Source organism: Megascapheus bottae, chromosome 30 (assembly GCF_031878675.1).
Source record: "Megascapheus bottae isolate mThoBot1 chromosome 30, mThoBot2.hap1, whole genome shotgun sequence".
NCBI lineage: Eukaryota > Metazoa > Chordata > Mammalia > Rodentia > Geomyidae > Megascapheus > Megascapheus bottae.
The window spans coordinates 8,105,144-8,127,161 of record NC_143538.1 but is presented as its reverse complement, the minus strand read 5'-3'; the positions used below and the strand labels follow the sequence as shown (position 1 = coordinate 8,127,161).

Sequence of the window (22,018 nt, the reverse complement as noted above, 5' to 3'; positions counted from 1 at the left end):
CACCTCATGTGTGGCTTGTGAAGTCAACAGGCCACCCAGAAGGATGAAGCCACTTTGCTTGCCTGCTCCTTGACTGTCTGCTTGACTTCCTACTTAAAACTTGCCTGCTTTCTCATTTCCCTCTGCCAGCTTCCTACAAGATCCAGACCAAACTCCTGAGCTGACCCCTCCTCTAGCAGGCTTGTCGCCCACCATCCACTGTTTCTGTGTCTCCTTTTGTTCCTTCCTACTGCAGAACAAGCCAGCGGCTTGTGCCCTTACCCTTGGGCGGCTTTTAAGGCTGTCTTCTCTGACGTCTTTCAACCCCCACCCCCAGCCCACCACCAACTGCTCTGAGCTGACGTCTGTCACCATACCTCAGTAGGTATGGCCTGACATTCTTGTGCCTGTTACCTCCACTATCCAAACCCTCCAGAGGCTAACCTTGCTGTGGCCTTGTCACCCGCCAGGGCTTATCACAGTACATAGCTGTTTGACAGCGATCGCACGCCCCCACCCCCACCCTGCCACCATCACATCCCTAAGTTGCCAGCATCTCCACTCATGTTCACTCCATGGATATCCAGGGAAGATAATCCTTTTGAACCCTGTTCTGCATTTCCTCTCTCAGAATGAGGCAAGTCAACAAAGCATTGCAGAACCACATTTTCTCGTTTGTATTAAGTTATCGACTGATGGAATGCAATATTCCCACCAGGCAGGACTATGAATGCACAGTTCAGCCCCAGTGAGCAGGATCAGAAGAAGTTGACTCACTTTCTGAATGTTGTGCAGGGGATGGGAGCCAGGGCCTTGTCCATGCTAAGAGAATCTCTACCAGAGCCCTAACCATCTTTCTTTTTTTTTTTTTTTTTTGCCAGTCCTGGGCTTGAGCTCAGGGCCTGAGCACTGTCCTTGGACTTTCTCAAGGCTAGAGCTCTACCACTTGAGCCTCAGCACCATTTCTGGCTTTTTTCTATGTATATGGTACTGAGGAATTGAACCCGGGTCTTCGTGCATGCTAGGCAAGCACTCTACCACTAGGCCAAACTCCCGGCCCCCTAACCATCTTTCTTAAGTCACTCTCAAGTTGTGTAGTTCTTTCTCTTCCTCAGGGACAACTGTGACAAGAGACATGCACACAGCAGACCCTACAGAGAGGCAAGGGAGGACTCCTGAAAATTTGCTGCGGAAGATTTCTGTGGGAGCTGAGGACCCAAGGATGGACCTAGTGTATCTATGGCAGCAGCTCCAAGAGGTACCCCCAGGGTGCCATGGGGCTGAAACAAACAGGTAATTCCTTTCTCTGTGTGTGTCTCTGTCGCTGTCTGTCTGATTGTCCTTCTTTCTTCCTCTCTCTCTCTTCCCCGCCTCCTTTGTGCCAGTACCAGGCCATAATTCAGGGCCTCATGCATGTGCTTGGCTTTTTCATTCAAAGCTAGCATTCTGCCACTTGAGTAACACCTCCACTTTTAGCAATTTTGTTTGTTAATTGGAAATAAGAGTCTTTCAGATGTATCTTCTCTGGATGGTTTTGAACTGCTACACTTAGATCTCAGCCTCCTGAGTAGCTAGTATTACAGGCATAAGCCATCAGTGCCTAGCTTATTCCTTTCTTATTCATACAGGTACAGTAATTTATCACCTCCTTCTTAAGAGGAGAGAGAGAAGTCTTGGAAGTATGACAGAGCAAGAGGCAAAGAAAGGTGTCATTTCTTCTAGGTCCTACTAACTGTGTTACTGTATGAGTGAACTTCAGCAGTAAATGACTGCATTCTGAGTCCTCATGAATATAAATTAACTTTTATCACTAGCCAGTGAATGATTCATTGTATCTGAAGAAGTATCACACCTCTGTCAAACCGACCATTATGCATGGTGCTAGTGTGCTGTCTTATAGGAGAAAAGGGAACACATTACAAATCTAATGAGTTTATGTACAGCCAGCTAGGTGCTAAGTTTCCAAAGTGAAATACTCTAGTACCCATCTAGAACATTTTACATCAAAAAACAGGAATAGGGGTGAGGTGGAGGAGGCAGGGAACTTATGGCAACCAACAATGCAGGTTATGCTTTGAATCAACTCTTAACTCAATTTTCTAGTGGGAAAAATATAGTATCTCCTATAAATAATAGCACAAATGTTTAGCTACTTAAATCCTTGAAATCAAAATTAGCCAACTAATCAGCCAATCAATAAAATGCACAAATATAAGAATTAGCATTGCAATTTAAAAGTTAAAAATATTGAGGCCAAGAATTTGGCCTAGTGGTACAGTGCTTGCCTGAAGGTCCAGGTTCGATTCCTGGGTACCACATACATAGAAAAAGAAACCAAAAGGGTAGTGAGGCTCAAGTGGTAGAGTTCTAGCCTTGAGAAAGTCCAAGGACAGTGCTCAGGCCCTGAGCTCAAGCCCAGGACTGGCAAAAAAAGAAAAAAAAGAAAAAGTTAAAAATATTGTGTCAAAACAAAGAGGTTGGGAAATGTTTAGTGGTGGAATGCTGGCTTAGTATACACAGGTCCTACGTTTAATCTTTGGGACAGGAAGGAAGGAAGGAAGGAAGGAAGGGAGGAAAGAAGGAAGGAAGGAAGGAAGGGGAAGGGAGGGGAGGGGAGGGAGGGAGGAAGGAAAGAAAATTGCCTGGCTGTCAATAATAAAACTCCCCCAACCTCAAGAATGTAGTATTATATAGATCCTAAGCTTTACAAGAAAGTATAATATATAGTATATAGTATCTGGAATAGAATTCTTGGACTGTAAACAATTCTGCTGGGTTTTATCAGGGACAAAATAAAGCCAAGATCTGTGTGGCTACATTTACCAGTAGAAGAGGAAATCATGCATAGTTTCCTGATAGAATGGCTAAGTCTCCACAACTGATACCTGCCACGTCGATTCCACACATTGTAATCCTTACATGTCAGAGATGATAACATAATTATATGCAAATGCATGCCATGCTAATACTATTTAAAGTTAATGTACAACAATGCCACTCAGGTCTACTCAGTTTCAACCATGTAAATCATTAGTATTCCAGGTAAGGTATTCCTACTGCAAAGGTACGTCCTACTAAAAAAAAAAAAAAAATTGCTGACTCGGGTCTGCTGGGGGTGTGGGGGGGAGACGACTGTAAGGACAAAGCATCATCTATCAGTAGGAGTACCAGAGGGACCAGGCCTTAGACTTAGATGGGGAGTACAGGGACCCACAGGACTAGACCGCAGTCTACGTGAGCACCTTAGGGACCAGATGTTGGCCTGCAAGGGGCCCAGGGGATGGGGCCTCTGCTGCACTAGGACCATAGGACCAGACACAACCTTCAGGGGACCACACAACTGGGCCTCACTCTACGCTAGAACCGCAGGGACCAGGCCTCAGCCTGAACTGGGACCACAGGCACCAGGACGCTAGCCTGAACCTGGACCAGAGGATAGGGCCCCAGCCTGCACTGGGACCACAGAGGTGAGGCCTTAGAGCCTCTGTGGGGATCAGAGCACTAGGACTGGGCCTCTGTGGGGATCAGAGCACTAGGACTGGGCCTATGTCAGGATCAGAGGGACCGGGCCTCGGCCTGAGCCTGGACCACAGAGATGAGGCCTTAGAGCCTCTGTGGGGATCAGAGGACTAGGACTGGGCCTCTGCGGGGATCAGGGCACTGGGACTGGGCCTCTGCGGGGATCAGGGCACTGGGACTGGGCCTCTGCGGGGATCAGGGCACGGGGACTGGGCCTCTGCGGGGATCAGGGCACGGGGACTGGGCCTCTGCGGGGATCAGAGGACTAGGACTGGGCCTCTGCGGGGATCAGGGCACGGGGACTGGGCCTCTGCGGGGATCAGGGCACTGGGACTGGGCCTCTGCGGGGATCAGGGCACGGGGACTGGGCCTCTGCGGGGATCAGGGCACGGGGACTGGGCCTCTGCGGGGATCAGAGGACTAGGACTGGGCCTCTGCGGGGATCAGAGGACTGGGACTGGGCCTCTGCGGGGATCAGGGCACGGGGACTGGGCCTCTGCGGGGATCAGGGCACGGGGACTGGGCCTCTGCGGGGATCAGGGCACGGGGACTGGGCCTCTGCGGGGATCAGGGCACGGGGACTGGGCCTCTGCGGGGATCAGGGCACTGGGACTGGGCCTCTGCGGGGATCAGGGCACTGGGACTGGGCCTCTGCGGGGATCAGGGCACTGGGACTGGGCCTGCACCGGGACCACGGGTCGGGGCCTCCGCCTGTGTGGGCCCACTGGGAGCCGTAGAGACAGCCTCCGGCTGTGCAGGGACAGCGGGCCCAGGAGCGGCCTGGCTGAACGCGGCCTCCGCTCCCCTCGGAGTGCTGTGCAGGGCACAGGCCCGGCGGCAGCCCTGGCTGGCTCACCTTCCCAGTCCCCGGTCCCCGCAGGGCCGTCCTCGAAGGCATGGAGATGGCGCCGCGGTGCATCCTGGGAGGGCCGCGCGCGGGCCGGCGTGCAGGCGGCTCGGGGCCCGGGCGCAGGCGCTGGGCCGGCGTGCAGGCGGCTCGGGGCCCGGGCGCAGGCGCTGGGCCGGCGTGCAGGCGGCTCGGGGCCCGGGCGCAGGCGCTGGGCCGGCGTGCAGGCCGCTCGGGGCCCGGGCGCAGGCGCTGGGCCGGCGTGCAGGCGGCTCGGGGCCCGGGCGCAGGCGCTGGGCCGGCGTGCAGGCCGCTCGGGGCCGGGGCGCAGGCGCTGGGCCGGCGTGCAGGCCGCTCGGGGCCCGGGCGCAGGCGGCGGGCCGGCGTGCAGGCGGCTCGGGGCCCGGGCGCAGGCGCTGGGCCGGCGTGCAGGCCGCTCGGGGCCCGGGCTCAGGCGGCGGGCCGGCGTGCAGGCGGCTCGGGGCCCGGGCGCAGGCGCTGGGCCGGCGTGCAGGCCGCTCGGGGCCCGGGCGCAGGCGGCGGGCCGGCGTGCAGGCGGCTCGGGGCCCGGGCGCAGGCGCTGGGCCGGCGTGCAGGCCGCTCGGGGCCGGGGCGCAGGCGCTGGGCCGGCGTGCAGGCCGCTCGGGGCCCGGGCGCAGGCGGCGGGCCGGCGTGCAGGCCGCTCGGGGCCGGGGCGCAGGCGGCGGGCCGGCGTGCAGGCCGCTCGGGGCCGGGGCGCAGGCGCTGGGCCGGCGTGCAGGCCGCTCGGGGCCCGGGCGCAGGCGGCGGGCCGGCGTGCAGGCCGCTGGGGGCCCGGGCGCAGGCGGTGGGCCGGGCCAGGCTGCTCCAGGGCCCGGGCACAGGCGGTGGCCCGGGCACAGGCGGTGGGCCAGGCCAGGCCGCTCCGGGCTCGGGCGCAGGCGGTGGGCCAGGCCAGGCCGCTCCGGGGCTCGGGCGCAGGCGCTGGGCCGGCGTGCAGGCCGCTGGGGGGCTCGGGCGCAGGCGCTGGGCCGGCGTGCAGGCCGCTCGGGGCCCGGGCGCAGGCGCTGGGCCGGCGTGCAGGCCGCTCGGGGCCCGGGCGCAGGCGCTGGGCCGGCGTGCAGGCCGCTCGGGGCCCGGGCGCAGGCGGTGGGCCAGGCCAGGCCGCTCCGGGGCTCGGGCGCAGGCGCTGGGCCGGCGTGCAGGCCGCTCGGGGCCCGGGCGCAGGCGGTGGGCCGGGCCAGGCCGCTCGGGGCCCGGGCGCAGGCAGGCCCGGAGGCCCTCAGCACTGGGCCGCGGGCCCTCTCTCTCCTGACCACAGTCATCTCAGCAGACTTGTCTTGGTCACCCTGCATCCCTGGTGGGGGCTGGATGGATTGTCTAAGAGAGCCAGCGTGGGTGGCACCGGGGGTTTGAATCTGTGTCCTTCATCATTGACCCCATCTCTCCAAAGGGTAAATCGTGTGAGATGGGAGCAAGCAAGAGAATAACGATCGAGAATCGTTTCCTTCGCTTGCACGTGCTCCGTGGTACTGGCAAACCCACGACACTACTGTTTCTCCACTAAAAAGGTTGAAGTAACAAAGCACCTTGCTAAGGAAAAGGCAGACAAGGCCTGGAGTTCAAATTCCAATTCACTCAAAGCTTTTGGTGCCCCCCTATCCTCTTCTTCTAGATACTGGTAGGGTTTGGGTTGGTTGGCTCTTCTGCAACTGGTTGCTAATTCTAGCAACACAGGGAGAATGAACAACCTCAGATGAGTCAGGGTTCCAGCATACATATTGGTGTTCTGGGTGGCACACAGGTATGAGAGCCTAACCTCCCACAGTGGGTGTCACCACTGACCCACAACTACCAGAATGACACGTTGTCCCTGGTGATGGCCCTACGCTGTGGCCGATAGCAGACTATTAAAGAACAAAGTAAGCAATGGTGTTTATTGACTTTTCACAAGATTGTTTAAAGAAATGTCTGGGATGAAATCCTGCTGGCTCTTTTCTGTTTTATCAACCCAGGAGGTGTAATGTGCTTACTTCTGATCTATTTCCAAGTCCCCAACTGATAGGTTGCTGATATTCTCTTGCCTATGTTGATATACTCTAAGTTTTCCAGAGAATCAGGCTATTTGTGTATGGGGCCCTGTGTTCCATCCCTAAGGCCCTCCCTCCCCCAAAAGACGGGCCATATTCCATATTTAAGCAAAGAACAAACATCACAGACCAAACAAAAAAGATCTGTTTGTCAACAATGTACTAAATAAGGAGACCAAACCTTCCTTCCTTCCTTCCTTCCTTCCTTCCTTCCTTCCTTCCTTCCTTCCTTCCTTCCTTCCTTCCTTCTTTATTTTTATTGTGATGGTACTGTGGCTTGAACTCACACTACCTCTGGCTGGCACTCTACTAATTGAGCACTCTACTAATTGAGCCACTACTCCAGTCCTGGCTCTTTGCTGGTTAATTTGAGCTGAGCGTCTCAAAGATTATCTGCTCAGCTGGCTAGGAACCTTGATTTTTAGATCTCAGCCTCCTGAGTAGCTAGAATTATAGGCATGTTCCACTGGCAGCTGGTTATAGGGAAGGGGGACAAAACCCAGCAAACTTGGGTGGGGGGAGCTTAAAAGAAAAAGTACAAAACAATGAGTTTTAGTCTATGGAAGTACTCGTTGATGTATCATCAGGAAACAAACAACAATGCCAAATGATTTAGAGACTTTCTTATAATTTGTTGAATAATTAAACACAAAAACCAAAAATCACTAGTAATCCCAAATGTATTGCTATTCTGTTCATACCCCTGGGCCTCAATTGAGGATTTTGTCTGGCAGGAAACTTAAAGAATTAAACAAAACAAAACAAAACAAAACCCACCCAGACATGCCAATCAGCACTCAAGGAATTGTGGTTCAAGAAATCCCCTTGTTTTAAATATTATCTCCTTCAGTGTTCATGCAGGCTCTATTTTGAAACTCTTGAGCTTTTCTACACTGAAGTCAGTTCTCAATGCTTAAGTCCCAGAGAAAACAAACCAAATGTACTGTAAAAATCAAGCAAAACTCTTGAAAAGGAAAAATACAATCCATAGCAGGCACAATGATACATCAATATAGTTTATTCTAATGACTTGTAAGTCTCACTCAGTTGAAAATTTATGAAGAAAATCACTGTTGATTTTTTTTGATTGCTCTGTTTTTGTTTGTTTTTGGTGCTGGTACTGGAATTTGAACTCTAGGCCTGGGCACTGTCCCTTAGCTTTTTCACTTAAGGCTGATGCTCTACCACTTCAGCCAGGACTCAACTTCTAGCTTCTTTCTGGTTAATCAGAGATGAGTCTCAGACTTTTCTGCCTGAACTGGCTTCAAATCTTGATCCTCATATTTCAGCCTTGAGTAGCTAGGATTAAAGGCATGAGCTACCAGCACCCAGCTTTACTGTTAGTTTTCTTCAACTTAACTGTAAACAATAAATACATTCATGATCTTTACAATTAAGAGGTGGCACATGACATTGGCTGTGAAGAGTTTTATTTAGCCTGGGAACTGGTTTGCTCCTCTGACCTAGGGTAATACAGCCAGATAGTCATTTCACCAACTATTGTTTTCAAATGGCCATTTGCAAGATAAGGAAAATTTATATATTGTCATGTTAATACCAATCAAAGTTCAGTATGTAGGTCATGTTTCCAAAACACCTTGGAGGTCAAAAGCTGCCTCTGCAGTAGGTTGGGTAGTGCAGGGTGAAGGGTTCATACATAGAGAAAGAGGTGACAGGGTGGTCACCAGCTCATGTCTGTGTCCAAGCAGGTGTTTGTGGGTCAGTCGTTTCTGCCTTGATAGTATTGTTCCAAGCCTTTCTGTGCCCTGGAGATATCTCTCAAAGTGCTAATGATACACCAAGTGCAAAGAACACAAGTTAGGAGAAAACCCTGTGGGTTTTTCCTCCTCCCTTGCACTTAAGCTGCATGGAATAGGGCCTGGGATCTGGAGGTAATTGGGCTTTGCTTTTGTTTTCTTGGCTTGGTTTTGTAGACAGGGTCTCATTCTGTAGCTCAGGTTGGCCTCAGATGCAGGATCGTTCTACCTTGACCTCCAAAGTATTGTGATTGTAGTTGTGCACTACCATGGCTGGTTTGAGCAGTTTTTCCTAGGTAGGCTTTTCACCTACTACCCCTGGGTAGAATGTGATTATGTATACCAGAGTGCTGAGCCTTCTGCCTGCTGCTTTGCTTTCTTCATCCTAGAGAGGATTTAGCTTTCTCTGCCTACTCAGTCTGAGTTAACTGCGTGCTTCTTCCTTTCCTGCTGTATCTCGACTATCTTGTTGCTTCTTTGCTATGCTCATAGTGGGAAGGGGAGGAGCCAGATGTGGAATTCAGTCAGAAGGCCTGGGTCTTCTTTCTCCATGTCCCTTACTCTAGTTCCAAGGAATATCTGCAACAGATACTTGCAATCTCTTTGCTTGTCCTTCTAATCTTGTATTTCCATAGAAGTTACTTACTCAAACAGTAGCTCTCCGTTCTTTGGTGTCATAATCCCTTAGCATGGGTACCCTAGAGTTGTGGATAATCTGAGCTTAATCCCCCTTCTTGCCCCCCTCCCCACCACTTTTTAAATCTTTGGTGCCAGTACTTGGGGCTTGAATTCAGGGACTTAGTGCTGTCCCTTAGCTTTTTCGCTTAATTATGGATTGAGCCACACTTCCATTTCTGGCTTTTTGCTAGTGAATGGGATATAACTCTTACATGTTGGCAGTCCTCAGATCTCAGGCTTCTAGCAGCTAGGCTTACAAGTCATTGACATTTAGCTTTTTAACATGCTTTTCTAATATGAGTTAGCATATCACCAATCCATACCACTCAGATCGAAACAGACACAGCTTCCATTTGAATAGTAAACTCCATCACTTTGTGATTTGAGGACACAGAACAGAGAATGACAGGATGCTGGAACCAGCCTACCTAGATTTTTTTTTTACCTCAGCTCTCCTACGTTACCAGTCGGATGATCTTAGGTAAATTTCTTAATCTCTTTATCTGCAGGGTGTGGTGATATATGCATGTAATTACTGGTCTTCCGGTCTCCAGACTGGAGGATCTTGCTTAGCTCAGGCAAAAGTGGCTCAAAAACCCTATCTGAATTTTTTTTTTAATAATAAAAGCAAAATGGGCTGAGGATGTGATTTAAGTGGAAGAGTACTTGCTTTGCCAGCGTAAGGCTGGGCTTAGTTCCCAGGTGTGAAAAACAAAATATTCTGAAAAAAAAAACAAAACAAAACAGGGCTTTTAATAGAGCCCACCTTCTAATTTTATTACCAGGAGTCTGAGGAGCACTTACAATACTGGGCAGTGTCTAAGTAGTGCAGTGTAATCCACATTTACAACTCCCTTGGTGTTTCTTTTCCCCAGGAGATTTTGAAGTTCTTGGAGACGAATCCTGTCTCCCTTACTCAGTTATTTGTGGGGGGCCTCATGTTGCTCCCATTACTAGCCAGTGGGGACAGTGGAGAAAGAAGCCAACAAATAAGAGGACTGGTGACTGGAGACTCAAAGACAATAGCATTAAAATAGCCTAGGAGACAGAGCAATGTGGTGAGAACACACAGCTGATTAAATCACATGGCCAGAAAGAAATGGTGGAGACTCCTCAGACATCTTCACTCCATAATGGATGATTGATAAATGACTATATAATCACAAAAGGTTGAGCTGCTGAACAGTGGGTGGAAGAAGCAGAAGTGGGCTGGAGAAGCAGGTTGGGCCCAGTTGCACAAGGCCCTGTCAAACCTGTTTGGGGCCTTATCCATCACATTTGTCACCCTCTACATCCAAGTACCCCGAGTGTGCTGCAGATAATCCAGCAGTCCAAAGCAATATGTTGCTAGTAGTAGCCAAAATATACTTTTATTTTTCCCTTTTTTGCCTGTATTAGGGCTTGAACTCAGAGCCTGAATGTTTTCCTTTAGCTTTTTTCATTCGAGGTTGATGCCCTACCACTTGAATCACACATAGTCACATCTGACTTTTTGCTGGTTAACTGAAATTAAGTCTTAGACATTCCTGTCTGGGCTAGCTTTGAACTGTGATCCTCAGATCTCAGCCTCCTGAGTAGCTAGGATTACGGTTGTGAGTTATCGTTGCCTAGTATTAATTAGCTTAAAAAAATGAGACTTGAATAAAAGAAGCTAGAAACAAAAGTATCCATAGACCCAGATTCCAATTTTATACATAAAATGAAACCAGCAGGTAAAGCTAATGTGTATCCTCCCTTGAGGAGGGGATCCTGACTGGAAAGTCAAAGAAGGACTTCTGTGAGTCACTGATGATGTTGTGCCCACATCGTAGGTGGCTATTCTAAAAGTTCAACTAGCTGTGCAGCTACATATGCAAGTTTCTGTATCTCCTGTGCTCCAAGTTAAAACAAGTAAGAGCAAGATCATGGCTGTCTGTGCTCACTTGTTTTTACAGGGAGGAGGCTAGATTGTTTCCCACGAGTCCACTGGGAACACACTGGGTGGACAGGCACTGTTTGTTCAGTGTTGGAATCTAACCCGAGACCAGGTTCTGGATGTTCGGAAAGGCCAGTCATGGTGGGTACATGGGATGGATGAGACTTCTCTCACTGTGGTTAGAGGGCTCTGGGCCTGATTTCCCAAGGACTGGAATCCAGCTGATTTCGTATATCCCAGGCACCTTGAGTCAAGCGCGCACACAGTGGGTAGGCAGCCCTTCCTCCTTGTACTCTTTTGTAGTCTGGAGGATGAGTACATTCACTCACCCAGAAGAGCCTAGAGTGAAAAACTGACCTCAGTCCCAACATCTTTTCCCGAATGGAAGGAGAAGGTTTAAGGTTTAGCAAGGGTAGGGTTTGGCGTACGTGTTCACCCAGCTTAACTGACACAGACCCACAAATCAATTAGACATGAAGAAATGCTGAAGTACTACCACTCAGCACTCTTGGAAGCTCAGTTTGTCCCTCATTCTAGAGGGGGTGGCGTCTCGCCAATCTCATCAAGTGTACAGCAAGGCACGTCTGCCGGACTTGGAACCCATTCGACACATATGACCCCCTCAGGGACATTCAGCTTCTTTCCTTCTCAAGGAAACTTGTTACCATAAAGTTATTCATCACACGGAACAAAAAGATGTATGAGAGGTAACATTTCCTTTTTGTATTTTTGTACCGGTACTAGGGCTTGACTTTCTTACCCAAGCTAGTTTACAAGTACGATCCTCAGATCTCAGCCTCCTGAATGGCCAATATTCTACTTCAGGCCCCTCAGGTCAACCCCCACTATGATTTCCTTACACACACACACAGAAATTTATTCTCTGCTCCCAGAAATCAATCTATCTCATCTATTTGTCTATTTGTTTGTCTGTCTAATTGGAGTATTTACCAGGACTCGTTACCCTTGGTATGCTTGCTCGGCTTTTCCACTCATGAGTCTCACATCCACCAATCATTTCACATATCCATTAAGCAAATAGGTATGTCAAAGCTACCTACAGACTGTTTAGTGCTCTAACCACAACACCCGAGATAAAGACTCCACTAGGAATACACAATGATTATTTCACTACAAAGAAAAGCTTTACATTAAGGGAGGTGAGCTAGACATAGAAGGACAAACACTGTAGATTCTCACTCACATGTAAAAGCTAAAAAGTTAGACAGCAAAAAGCCGGTCAAGGAGAGGGCATAGCTAGGACAAAAGGGGAGAGGCTGGAAAATAAGGACCAAAGTACACTTGGCACAGAAATTATTCTAATATTCCACAGCACAGAAAGGTAATTCTGGCCTATATCAGCAGATACACTTCAAAATAACGACAGGAAGTGCTTGAAGGTTCCCACCACCCAGAATTGAAAATATTTGTGGGGATGAGAAGACTATTTACTCTAACTTGGCCATTATATATTACAGAATGGCACCAAATTATAGTAACCCATAAATATATACCAAATATTTACACAACATAACTGTACTTTTGAGTGGGTGTAGCTCACGTGGTGAAGAGCATACACAGCGAGGTCAAAGCTCTGAGCTAGAACCTTATAATTACTGAAAATAAATGAATACAAATCATGCGCAAGCCAGGTATCCATGGCTCACACCTGTCATCCTAGCTACTGAGGATTTTGATTTGAAACCAGCTGGGATACGAAAGTCTTTAAGACTCTTTAATGCAATTAACCACCCAAATGACAGAAAGTAGAGGCTGTCCTTCATGTGGCAGCCTGTTTTCTTTTTCAGATTGCATCCACGACAAAAAGACTTCTCTTAGAACATGCTTTTTCAGTACTATTATCTGAGGAAGAATGTATCCCATTTCTAGAAGATTCACATTTTATTATACATGTCCTCTATATGTTTTAACAAACGCAAAAGTGCAGCTGGATTATATGGAAAGAGATTTCTCTTTTGTAAACGGTAGATGGCATGTTGTAGCTCTTCAAAGCATCTTGCTATTCTGTAAAATGTCCCCACTTCCAGCACACAATCAAGGGAGGAGGGAGTATCAGATTCCTTCAGAACCAGCAGCTTTGACTGAGTCTCCAGACTACGTCCATTTGCATCCCTACTCCTTCCCGTTAAGTCCTGAATTTTCTTAACTGCTTCTTGGGGTAAAGATGTCTGCTTACTGTGAGCTAGATACTGGTCTGTGGATTCTGCTTCAGAATCATCAGAGTTGTCATAAGCCACCAGACTTCGAGAAGCCCAGGATGGATGGGTTCTGGTGTGGGTCGTCACAGCCTGAGCCAGTGGTTCAGGAGAATCATCAGCTGGCCTCAAGACCTCAGATGAAGAAGCCCTGGAGTGACTCTGAGAAGCACTCAAACAATGAGGTGCTGTCAGTTTTGTGCTTCTGTCTTGGATCCATGAGGGAACCTGACTGTGACATTCTGATGCATCAAAGAACTTGCAAACAGCAAAGAAGTTATCCCAGTCTTTTTGAAGTAATTTTAAATATCTCACAAAGTACTCAAGAAAACAGGTCTCTGAGGAAATCAAGAAGTCCAGAAGAACTGTACAATCAAACCCTATACTTCGGGAGAAGAAGAGGAAAACACAGTGAGGGTTATAGCCATTTTCATGTGTGTGACGGGTCCAGGTTTCCTTTTCTTGGGTCCCATGTTCGTTAGCATCACAGACTCTGAAAATGAAGATAATTGAGAAACCAGAGTCACAATAATTCCCACACCATACTCACCTGTCGGAATACTTTTTTTTTTTTTGGTGCCCGTCCTGGGGCTTTAAACTCAAGGCCTTGAGCTCTTTCTCCCTCAACTTTCTCGCAGCTGGCACTCTACCACTTGCATCACTCTTCCAGTTCCAGCGTTTTGCTGGTTAATTAGAGATGAAATGAAAGTTGCACAGATTTGTTTTCCTGGGCAGGCTCTGGATCCTGATCCTCAGATCTTCTGAGGAGCTAGGATTTCAGGGTGAACCACCCTACCCATCAGATTACTCTTTAATCTATGTATTACCTTAAAAGGAAAAAAAAATCCAAACCAATTCTTTTCCACACAAACTCAAGGATAGTGCTCAGGCCCTGAATTCAAGCCCTAGTACCAGCTTTAAAAAAAAAAATGAATGCCATGAAAATATATTTCTCTGGAGATACTGAAATGATGCTAAAGACAATGAGAAACTTACATATTAAAACCTGAAGACTAAGCCCATTTTGAGTACAATTAAGATGCATTCTTCTTGGCATGCATGTATTCAGTCCAAAACTGTCTTTGGGCCCAACTCAAATCACACACAAGAATTCTGTGTTCTTGATTAGAACCTTCTGAAAACTGGCCCCAAATGCTAGCAGTTTAAAAGTGCCCACAGCCAGCACTGTTGGAATATACTAAATACTGGAAGTACAATGCTACGCAGTGGGTTGTTAAAAGAAACCCCTTTCTCCCAGGCCAAGAGTAGACATAGAAATAGAGCAAATACTTTAGAGCTTTAATAAAGCAGAGCAGAAGGGGGGGAGGGGAGGGGAGAGGTCATCAGTTACTAACTTTGTAAGCAATTACAGATATCTGCCACAAGATGAAACTGCCACAGTACAGCTGTTTGGGTAAACAACAGAACTCCATAACCAACCTTTATGAAGCAGTAACCCACATATGCAAATGCAAATTAAAGTGGACATTTGAAATAGCTCCTTTGACTAAGTACGAATACATCGGTTTAACGAAGTGAAAATCATCTCACAGAAGCAACTACTGGGGCTTGGAACTCAAGTCCTTGCACTCTTGCTTGGCTTTGTGCTCAAAGCTGGCACTCTACTACGTTCATTCATTGGAGATGCGAATCTCACAGACTTACTGCCTGGGCTGCCTTTGCAGGATGAATGACCTCACATCTCAAACTTCTCAGTAGCTAAAAATATAGTCCTGAGCTACCAGTGCCCAGCTTATAGAAATTTAACACAGTTACAGAAAATTCAGTCTTCAAGATAAAAAGATGGTCTCAATTGTTAAAGGAGAAACATAAGTAGCCTGCCCCGACCACAGGGAAAACAGAGGTAGTAACTACATAAGAACTTAGGTTTGTAGATCCTGATCTAGTTCTGTTCTCAGAATAACACAAACCTCATTACATTTTTGCCTAAGGCAGGTTAAGAAATGGAATTGGAGCTAGGTACTGGTGATTATGCCTGTAATCCTAGCTACTCAGCAGGCTTATCCCCACCCCCCATGAGTCCCCCTAACGTTCACTAGACTCTTTCACAACCACCACCACCTAGTCAAGGTGGCACGTGCCTATCATCCTAGCTGCATAGGAAGTTTAAATCAAGAAAACTATAGTTCTGGGCAAAAATAGTTCATGAGACTCTCAGTGGAAGAAAGGGCATGGTGGGACATCCCTGTCATTGCAAGACTGCTTTGTCGCTTTAGGCAACCATGGAAAGCCAAAGGTGGCATGGGTGGGGAATGAAAAACAAAATAACAAGACCCCGTTAAGGACTGGGAGTATGGTTCAGCAGTCAAGCACCTGCCTAGCAGTGGTGAGGCCCCAAGGCCCAATCCCAGAAGCAAAAAAAGAAATCGGAAACCACAGATTCCACCCTCTTCCCAGCACATTCTCTGACTGTTCCCATGTAACCCAGTGGTTAGTTTGCAGTTACCTGGTCAGCTTCAGGTAGATGCCCAGGGATGCTTTGGCGGCCTCCAGCATGTCATCATCTTGCTCGATGAAGACCCTGGACAGCCACTCACATGGATTGTGCTCTTGCAGACCCGGCTGAAGCTGAGGCTTTAGGAAGGCCAGTAACTTGGACATGAACCTCTGTAGGTCAGCTTCAAAAGAGGCAAAATGTCAAGGCCAGGCAACAGCTAATGACACATGAATAACACCTTGCCTGTATCTACTCTTATTATCTTTACGTAGTCCATGAGTCAATGCATCCCGATCACGGTCACCTCTTCCATTGTTCTCCCTAATCTTCCCGACCCCACTCTATCCTCTCAATACACACGACGTTCTAGGATCACAGCACCTTATGATGCATGATCAAAACACACCCCTTTAGAGAAGGGCTGTGAATTGGGGATGATCTGTTTTTACAAGTGAGGAAACTGAGGCGCAGAGAAATAAACTGATTTATGAATAACGTTTGTTTAACATGCTGAGTCAGGTCATCTATTTGCCACGACTTCAAGTAACTAGGTATGTGTATGAGACATCACATGACTGAAAAGTATAGACATAAGTGAGCAAAGCAACTCATGTTTCAGGAACTGGTGGCTCCTTACCTACTCAGGAGGCTGAAATGTGAGGCTCAGAGTTTGATGCCAGCCTGAGTAGACAAATCCTAAGAGATTCCATCTCTATTTAATGAGCAAAAAAGCCAGAACTGGAGGCATGGCTCAAAGAGCAGAGTGCCAGTTATGAGAGAAAAAAATTGAGGGAGAGTCTAAGGGCCTCAAGTTCAAGCCTTGGTACCAGCAGATGCATAAAAAAAAAGAAAACCAAGATCTCTCCTTCAGATACTAAAGCTGCAAATGCCATCAAAGACACAAAAAAATTGGCTTCAAAATAACAAAGACATTTGCTATTGAGCTAAAAATCCAATTGCTCTTAGGTGATTCAACTATAATGTAAAAATCTGAATTATGTTCACAGGTGCCACCTAGTGTTGTAAATTGTAACTACACAGAATTGTAAAAAGCTCAGTGGTAATTGTGGGAAATCACTAGTTACAATTTGGATATCTTTAAAAATACAGATTGTTGAGAAATATTTACTGCTTTGGTTTCTCAAGGGCAATGCAGGACTTGTCTTCCCCAACACCTGTACTGAAAATTATATTTCTTGGAAATTACATGCAAGAATTTCCTTGTCAGTATAACTTCTTATATATTAGTTTCACTTTCTAATTCCCATATTATAAATATATATATATACTGAGACTTTATGATAATGTAAGTTAAAAAAAAACTATACATATTTAAACAATTGTCTTACCACGTTTTGTAATGACTTTAACAGCAACTTGTGTAAAACCTAAGGCACTCATTATGGTATAGGTATTTAGTCCCTAAAAGTTTCGTATTTAAATTCATTTCAGTTCACATGCTTACTTATTTTCTTTCTCTCTCTCTGTCTCTCTTCCTGCCTTTCTATCTCTGAAAAGGTATTTATTAACTATAAGCTGGCACTGGTGGCTGATACCTGTAAACCGAGCTTCTCAGGAGGTTGAGATATATGAGAATCAAGAATGAAAGCCAGACCAAGTAGAAAAGTGTACAAGACTCTATCTCCAATTCATCAGCTAAATGCTGGAGGTACAGCTCAAGTGGCAGAGCTCCAGCCATGAACAAAGAAACAAAGTGAGAGCAAAGGACCCTAGGTTTGAGCCTCTGATTGGACAGCTAACCAAAACCAATCAACCAATCAAAAAAGCCCACAAACAACAATTTATGCTGCTCCTGAGATCGAAAAATTACAAACAACTTTACTAGAGAAAACAATTGCACATTACTTTGTATGCAAGAGGAGTTTGGAGAATTACCTCTCATTTCATTTGCTGAAGTAGAGTTTTGGAACTTGAGTTCTAAGGATTTCACTGTAAGCAAGCTTGCGGCTCTCAGGATCACGAGATCTGGACCAGAGGTACGTCCCAATCCAGGCTGGACCTCGTCACCTCCGAAGCAGGATCGCTTTCCCGGAACAGAGAACTTCTTTAACAATCCCAGATGCACAGCATGCAAAACAGCCTCGGCTAAAGCCAACGTGTCCATGTCTAGAAGACTGTCTGGGGCCACTGAGGCAGGCACAGGCCCTCGGCAGAGATCTTCCCCCACCTTTTGGATAAGGCATTTTTTGATGAATATGATCAACTTCCTTTTGACAAAAGCCTGGACAGGCCAGGCGAGAACACTGAGAATACAAGGTTTCAAAAACACAATCCTTTGGCTCTTCAAATGCAACTCCTGGAAGCTTCTGGAGGCTACGAGAAGTTCGAGCAATTCTAGTAAATATATCAAGCTGTTTATGATTTTAGAAGAGTCCTGGTAGTTTTCACAATGCTGGGAAAGTATAGAACTGTAGAATACTTCTAGTGTTGTATCAAAAGGAGTCAGGAACTGTTCTAGAATTTCTGCAATTATAAAAATAGTAATCATATGCAACAAGAAAAATAGCTTTCTTGAACCCAATTTTATACTGCAATTTTTATGTCTAACTACTTTCTAAGATGAGAAAACAAAACCCAAAACCAGACTTAGAAGGCTTACCTTTAGCCAGGTACCAGCAGCTTATGGCTGTAATTCTAACTACTTAGGAGGCTAGGCTATGAGGGCTGCAGTTTGAAGCCAGCCAGGCAGAAAAGTTGTGAGGCTCTTATTCTCAAGGAACCAGCAAAAAGCTGGAAGTGCAAGTGTAGCTCAAGTAGGAGAGCACCAACCTTGCATGGAAAAGCCAAGCAAGAAGCATGAGGCTCTGTGTTCAAGCCCCAGTACTGGAAAACAAAAATTCAGAATGTTTACCTATAACACAAGGCAATGAGGACACAGAAACAACTGTGATTATGGTGAACGTTCACTTTACAAGGATCCGTTATACCAGACCGTGTGAAGGGTATAGCATAACAAAGGCTTTAAATATTGTTCGTACAAGCTTTTCTGTTCTGGGCAACACTGGAGTTTGAACTCAAAAGCCTTTCGGCTGTTTTAGGCAGGCTGTCTGCTACTGACCCATGCCTCCATCCCTGCTGTTCACGGATGGTTTTCTGAGAGGGAGTCTGGATTCCTGCCAAGGCCTGGGGGCGTACCACCATGTCCAGCTTCTTTGTGAGTCATAGACTCTTCTTCCTTCTTGGCCTGACCCATGATCTTCCCAGTCTCCACCTCCCAAGTGGCTCAGCACGGCAGGCACGCCCCATGGCAATTAGTCATGGGTCAGGCCCAGACTGGCCTTGACCTGTGACCCTCCCATTCTCAGCCTCCTGAGTAGCTAGCGTTACCCATGTGAGCTGTGATTCCTTTTTTATTTTAAAAGTGGTTATCGTAAAACAAAAAGATTCTCTAGGTTTTCATATTAGAACAACAAGGCATAAAATAAGCTTCACTGTGCAGTATACTAGCAGTGCTCCTATAGTGAGATGTTAATGTGACCATACCTGCTTTTTGCGGATACGTGTCTTTAAAGATTTCTTTGATTACAGCCGTAAGAGTCCAGAGGCAATGTATTACTGCATCAGTCTCAGGGTATTCAGAAAGGGTTTTTCGGCAAAAAGTAATCCAGGAGTTACTTAATGGTATCTACAAATGAATTGATAAAGAAAGGTAGTTATAACTCAACATTTTTTTATAATTACAAATTACCTACTACACACAACTATAGATGACACTGTTTACCGAAAGAAGTATAATATATGATTATTTAAAAAAGAAGAAGACACTGCTGAGTACCAGGAGCTCATGTCTGTAATCCTAGCGACTGAGGAGGCTGAGATCTGAGGATCAAAGTTCAAAGCCCAGCCTGGGCAAGTAAGACCCTTACTCTCAATTAACTAGCAAAAAGCTGCAAGTGGAGATGTGGCTCAAGTGGTAGAGTCCCAGCCCTGAGCATAAAAGTGGAAGCCCTGAGTTCAAGGCCCAATACTGACACAAAAACAAATATCCTCACATTCTTTAAGTCAAGAAATTCAATATGCCATAGAAATGAAACTATGAAAGTATTAGCAATACTATTTATGGATGATGGAGTGATGTACAATTTTTGTTTTGTTCTTTATGCTTTGTTTCATTTTCCAAATATTTTTTACTTAAACAAAACACATTTTATATTCAGAAGAACTATCATTATTTTTGGCAGTATCGCAATTTGAACTCAGGGCCCTGCACTTGCTAGATACTTAAACTATATCACCATCCATTTTTGCTTTTGTTCTTTTTCTCTTTTGTCCATACCAGAGTTTGAACTCAGGGCTTCATGCTTGCTTCACTTAACCTTTTGTGACTCTATCATTTGAATCACACCTCCAACCCTGTTTCATGTTGCTTCTTTTAGAGAACCAAGATTTTTCCAGATCTCAGCTCCTGGGTCTATACATGCATGAGTGTTGTCAGTTTTTTGAATAGGGTTTCTGTGTGTAGGTCTTGGTTGGTCTGGATCATGATTCGCACATTTACACTTCCCCTGTAGTTAGGATGACAGATGTACACCACTGCATACAACTAGTGAGGGGAGGGGTCTCACATCTCACACGTGTGCCCAGGCTGGCATCCTCCTGACCTCTGCCTCCTGAGTACCTAGGACTGCAAGTGTGAATCACTGTGCTTGGCCCAGAAAAAAAATACTATCTTAAGAAACAAGTCCTTACAGCGATATAAGAGCAGATGTTTAATTTATTAACTAGCTAGAGGAGAGAAACAAGCTGATATTGAATTTCCTATTATTTTTCACTCTGTAATCAAATTTATGCCAACAGCCTTGATCTCAAATATAAGTTCCTAAATCCTTTTTTTTTGGGGGGGGGGTTGCTGGTGAGGGGAGAAGACTTGTTTTAAGAACAGAAAGAAAACTCTGTGATATGAAACCCTTTAGCTAAGAATATGATTTATTAAGATTGACTATGTATTTAAGACTCTAACCCTTGACACTTTTGACATTTTGATCACTTATTTCGCAAGCAAATACTTTATTAGTACAAACCTTGAAGACATCTGGTGACAAAGAGCAACTCTGAAGACATCATATCAAAAACAACAGCAAAATCTGGTTACTTTTCTTACCTTCTCTCTCAATTGAAAATAGAGAAGCAACGCCAGACACTGGGAGGCCATGTGAGACAATAATTTATCCGGGTTTTGGAACATGCAGATCTATTGGAAAACAAAATGCATTAAATCACCACTGGAGAGTATTTTTTAAACAATATTTATGTTAAATATCTTCATCTCTGGAAGAAAACAGCCTACCATTTTAGAATCGATTTCGGCCGACTGTAAAAGCATTTGAATTATCTCTCTGTACTTCTCCTTTGCATGGCTGTCCGGGTGGAGGGATGCAGTCCTGGTTATGATGGTTTTCATCACGGTTAACTGCAGGAGTATCATCTCCCGGGCGCTGCTCACCCGAGCACGGCTCTCCACAAACACAGGCATATCAGGAATGGCGGTCAGCTTGACTGAGGATGGTTTGCGATTGCCCTGCACATGCTCTGAGCTGGACCATTCAAAGGTGGGGGATATGGAGCAAAGAGGATCTGAGAAAGCTGGGTTGAGATAAAAAGCATAATCCTGGACCGCCCCATCAAGTGGAGCTCCACCAAGTACTTTCTGGTATAACTGTCCTAGAACTTCGCAGAATGTGGCCATCTTCATTTCCCCAGTGTATCTGGAAAGAAGACCGTTGACAACAGCAAGCTGTAAACACTGAGGGCTAAGAGGTTGCACACGTCTTTCTGATGTTTCATCGGCAAAGTCTGAAAGAAGAGAAGCCAACTTGAAAATTACACTATCACGCACAAGGGAACAACAGGGGAAAAAAAAATACCTGTTCCTATTTTATCACCACGTGTTAAGCTAAAGGTAGATGATGATCACTGAAATTTCTGTTTGTTTGGTGGCATTGAGATTTGAACTCTGGACCTCATACTTCCTAGACAGATGCTCTTCCACCTGAGCCACATCTCCAGCCCTCTCTGTTTCAAGTTACTTTGCAGATAGTGTCTCATGCTTTTAGCCAGCACCAGCTGGGATTTATAGACATGCACCACCACACTCAGCTGGCTTTTTGGTAGTGTGGGGTTTCACTAAGGGCCTTGTGCTTGCTAGGAAGGTGTTCCACTTGAATCACTCGCTCAGCCCTTTATCCCTTTAGTTATTTTTCAGACAGAGTCTCGATCTTTTTGCTTTGGTCTGGATTGGACTGCCAGGATCACCCTAGTTTTCTATGTAGCTAGGATGTTTACTGATTGAGATAGGCAGCTCTTGAACTCTTTGTCCTAGCTGGCTTTGAACTGTGATCCTTCAGATCTCTACTATCCATGTAGCTACGATTACAAGCAGTGAAGTGGGAGCCTGGGCTGGCCTTGAATTGTGATCCCCCTATTTACTAAGTGGCTAGTTTACAAGCATAGGCCATCATGCCCAGCCCCTTGATTGCTGAATTTCTCAAAGTAGAAATTGTAATACGAGTATGAAGACCATAATGAGACAGTATGTACTTAACTTTCCATATACATTAAA

General features: G+C 46.5%; 2 protein-coding genes across 2 annotated transcripts in view; both read right to left on the bottom strand.

Moving 5' to 3' along the window:
* Cers3 (ceramide synthase 3) overlaps positions 1-4,426 on the bottom strand; it is a 44,266-nt gene extending 39,840 nt beyond the window's left edge. The window contains exon 1 of the mRNA XM_090321534.1: positions 4,355-4,426. The gene's annotated coding sequence lies outside the window, so the exon portion shown is untranslated. The remainder of the gene's footprint in view (positions 1-4,354) is intronic.
* An 8,216-nt stretch (positions 4,427-12,642) lies between these two features.
* Positions 12,643-21,246, bottom strand: Lins1 (lines homolog 1). The gene is made up of 6 exons (XM_090321508.1): positions 20,747-21,246; positions 20,561-20,650; positions 18,943-19,084; positions 17,335-17,922; positions 15,448-15,619; positions 12,643-13,473 (listed from the first exon to the last, which is right to left on the bottom strand). Exons 1-6 carry the CDS (start codon positions 21,149-21,151, stop codon positions 12,660-12,662), a joined length of 2,211 nt encoding a protein of 736 aa, XP_090177634.1. The 5' UTR covers positions 21,152-21,246; the 3' UTR covers positions 12,643-12,659.
* Positions 21,247-22,018: the final 772 nt, after the last annotated feature.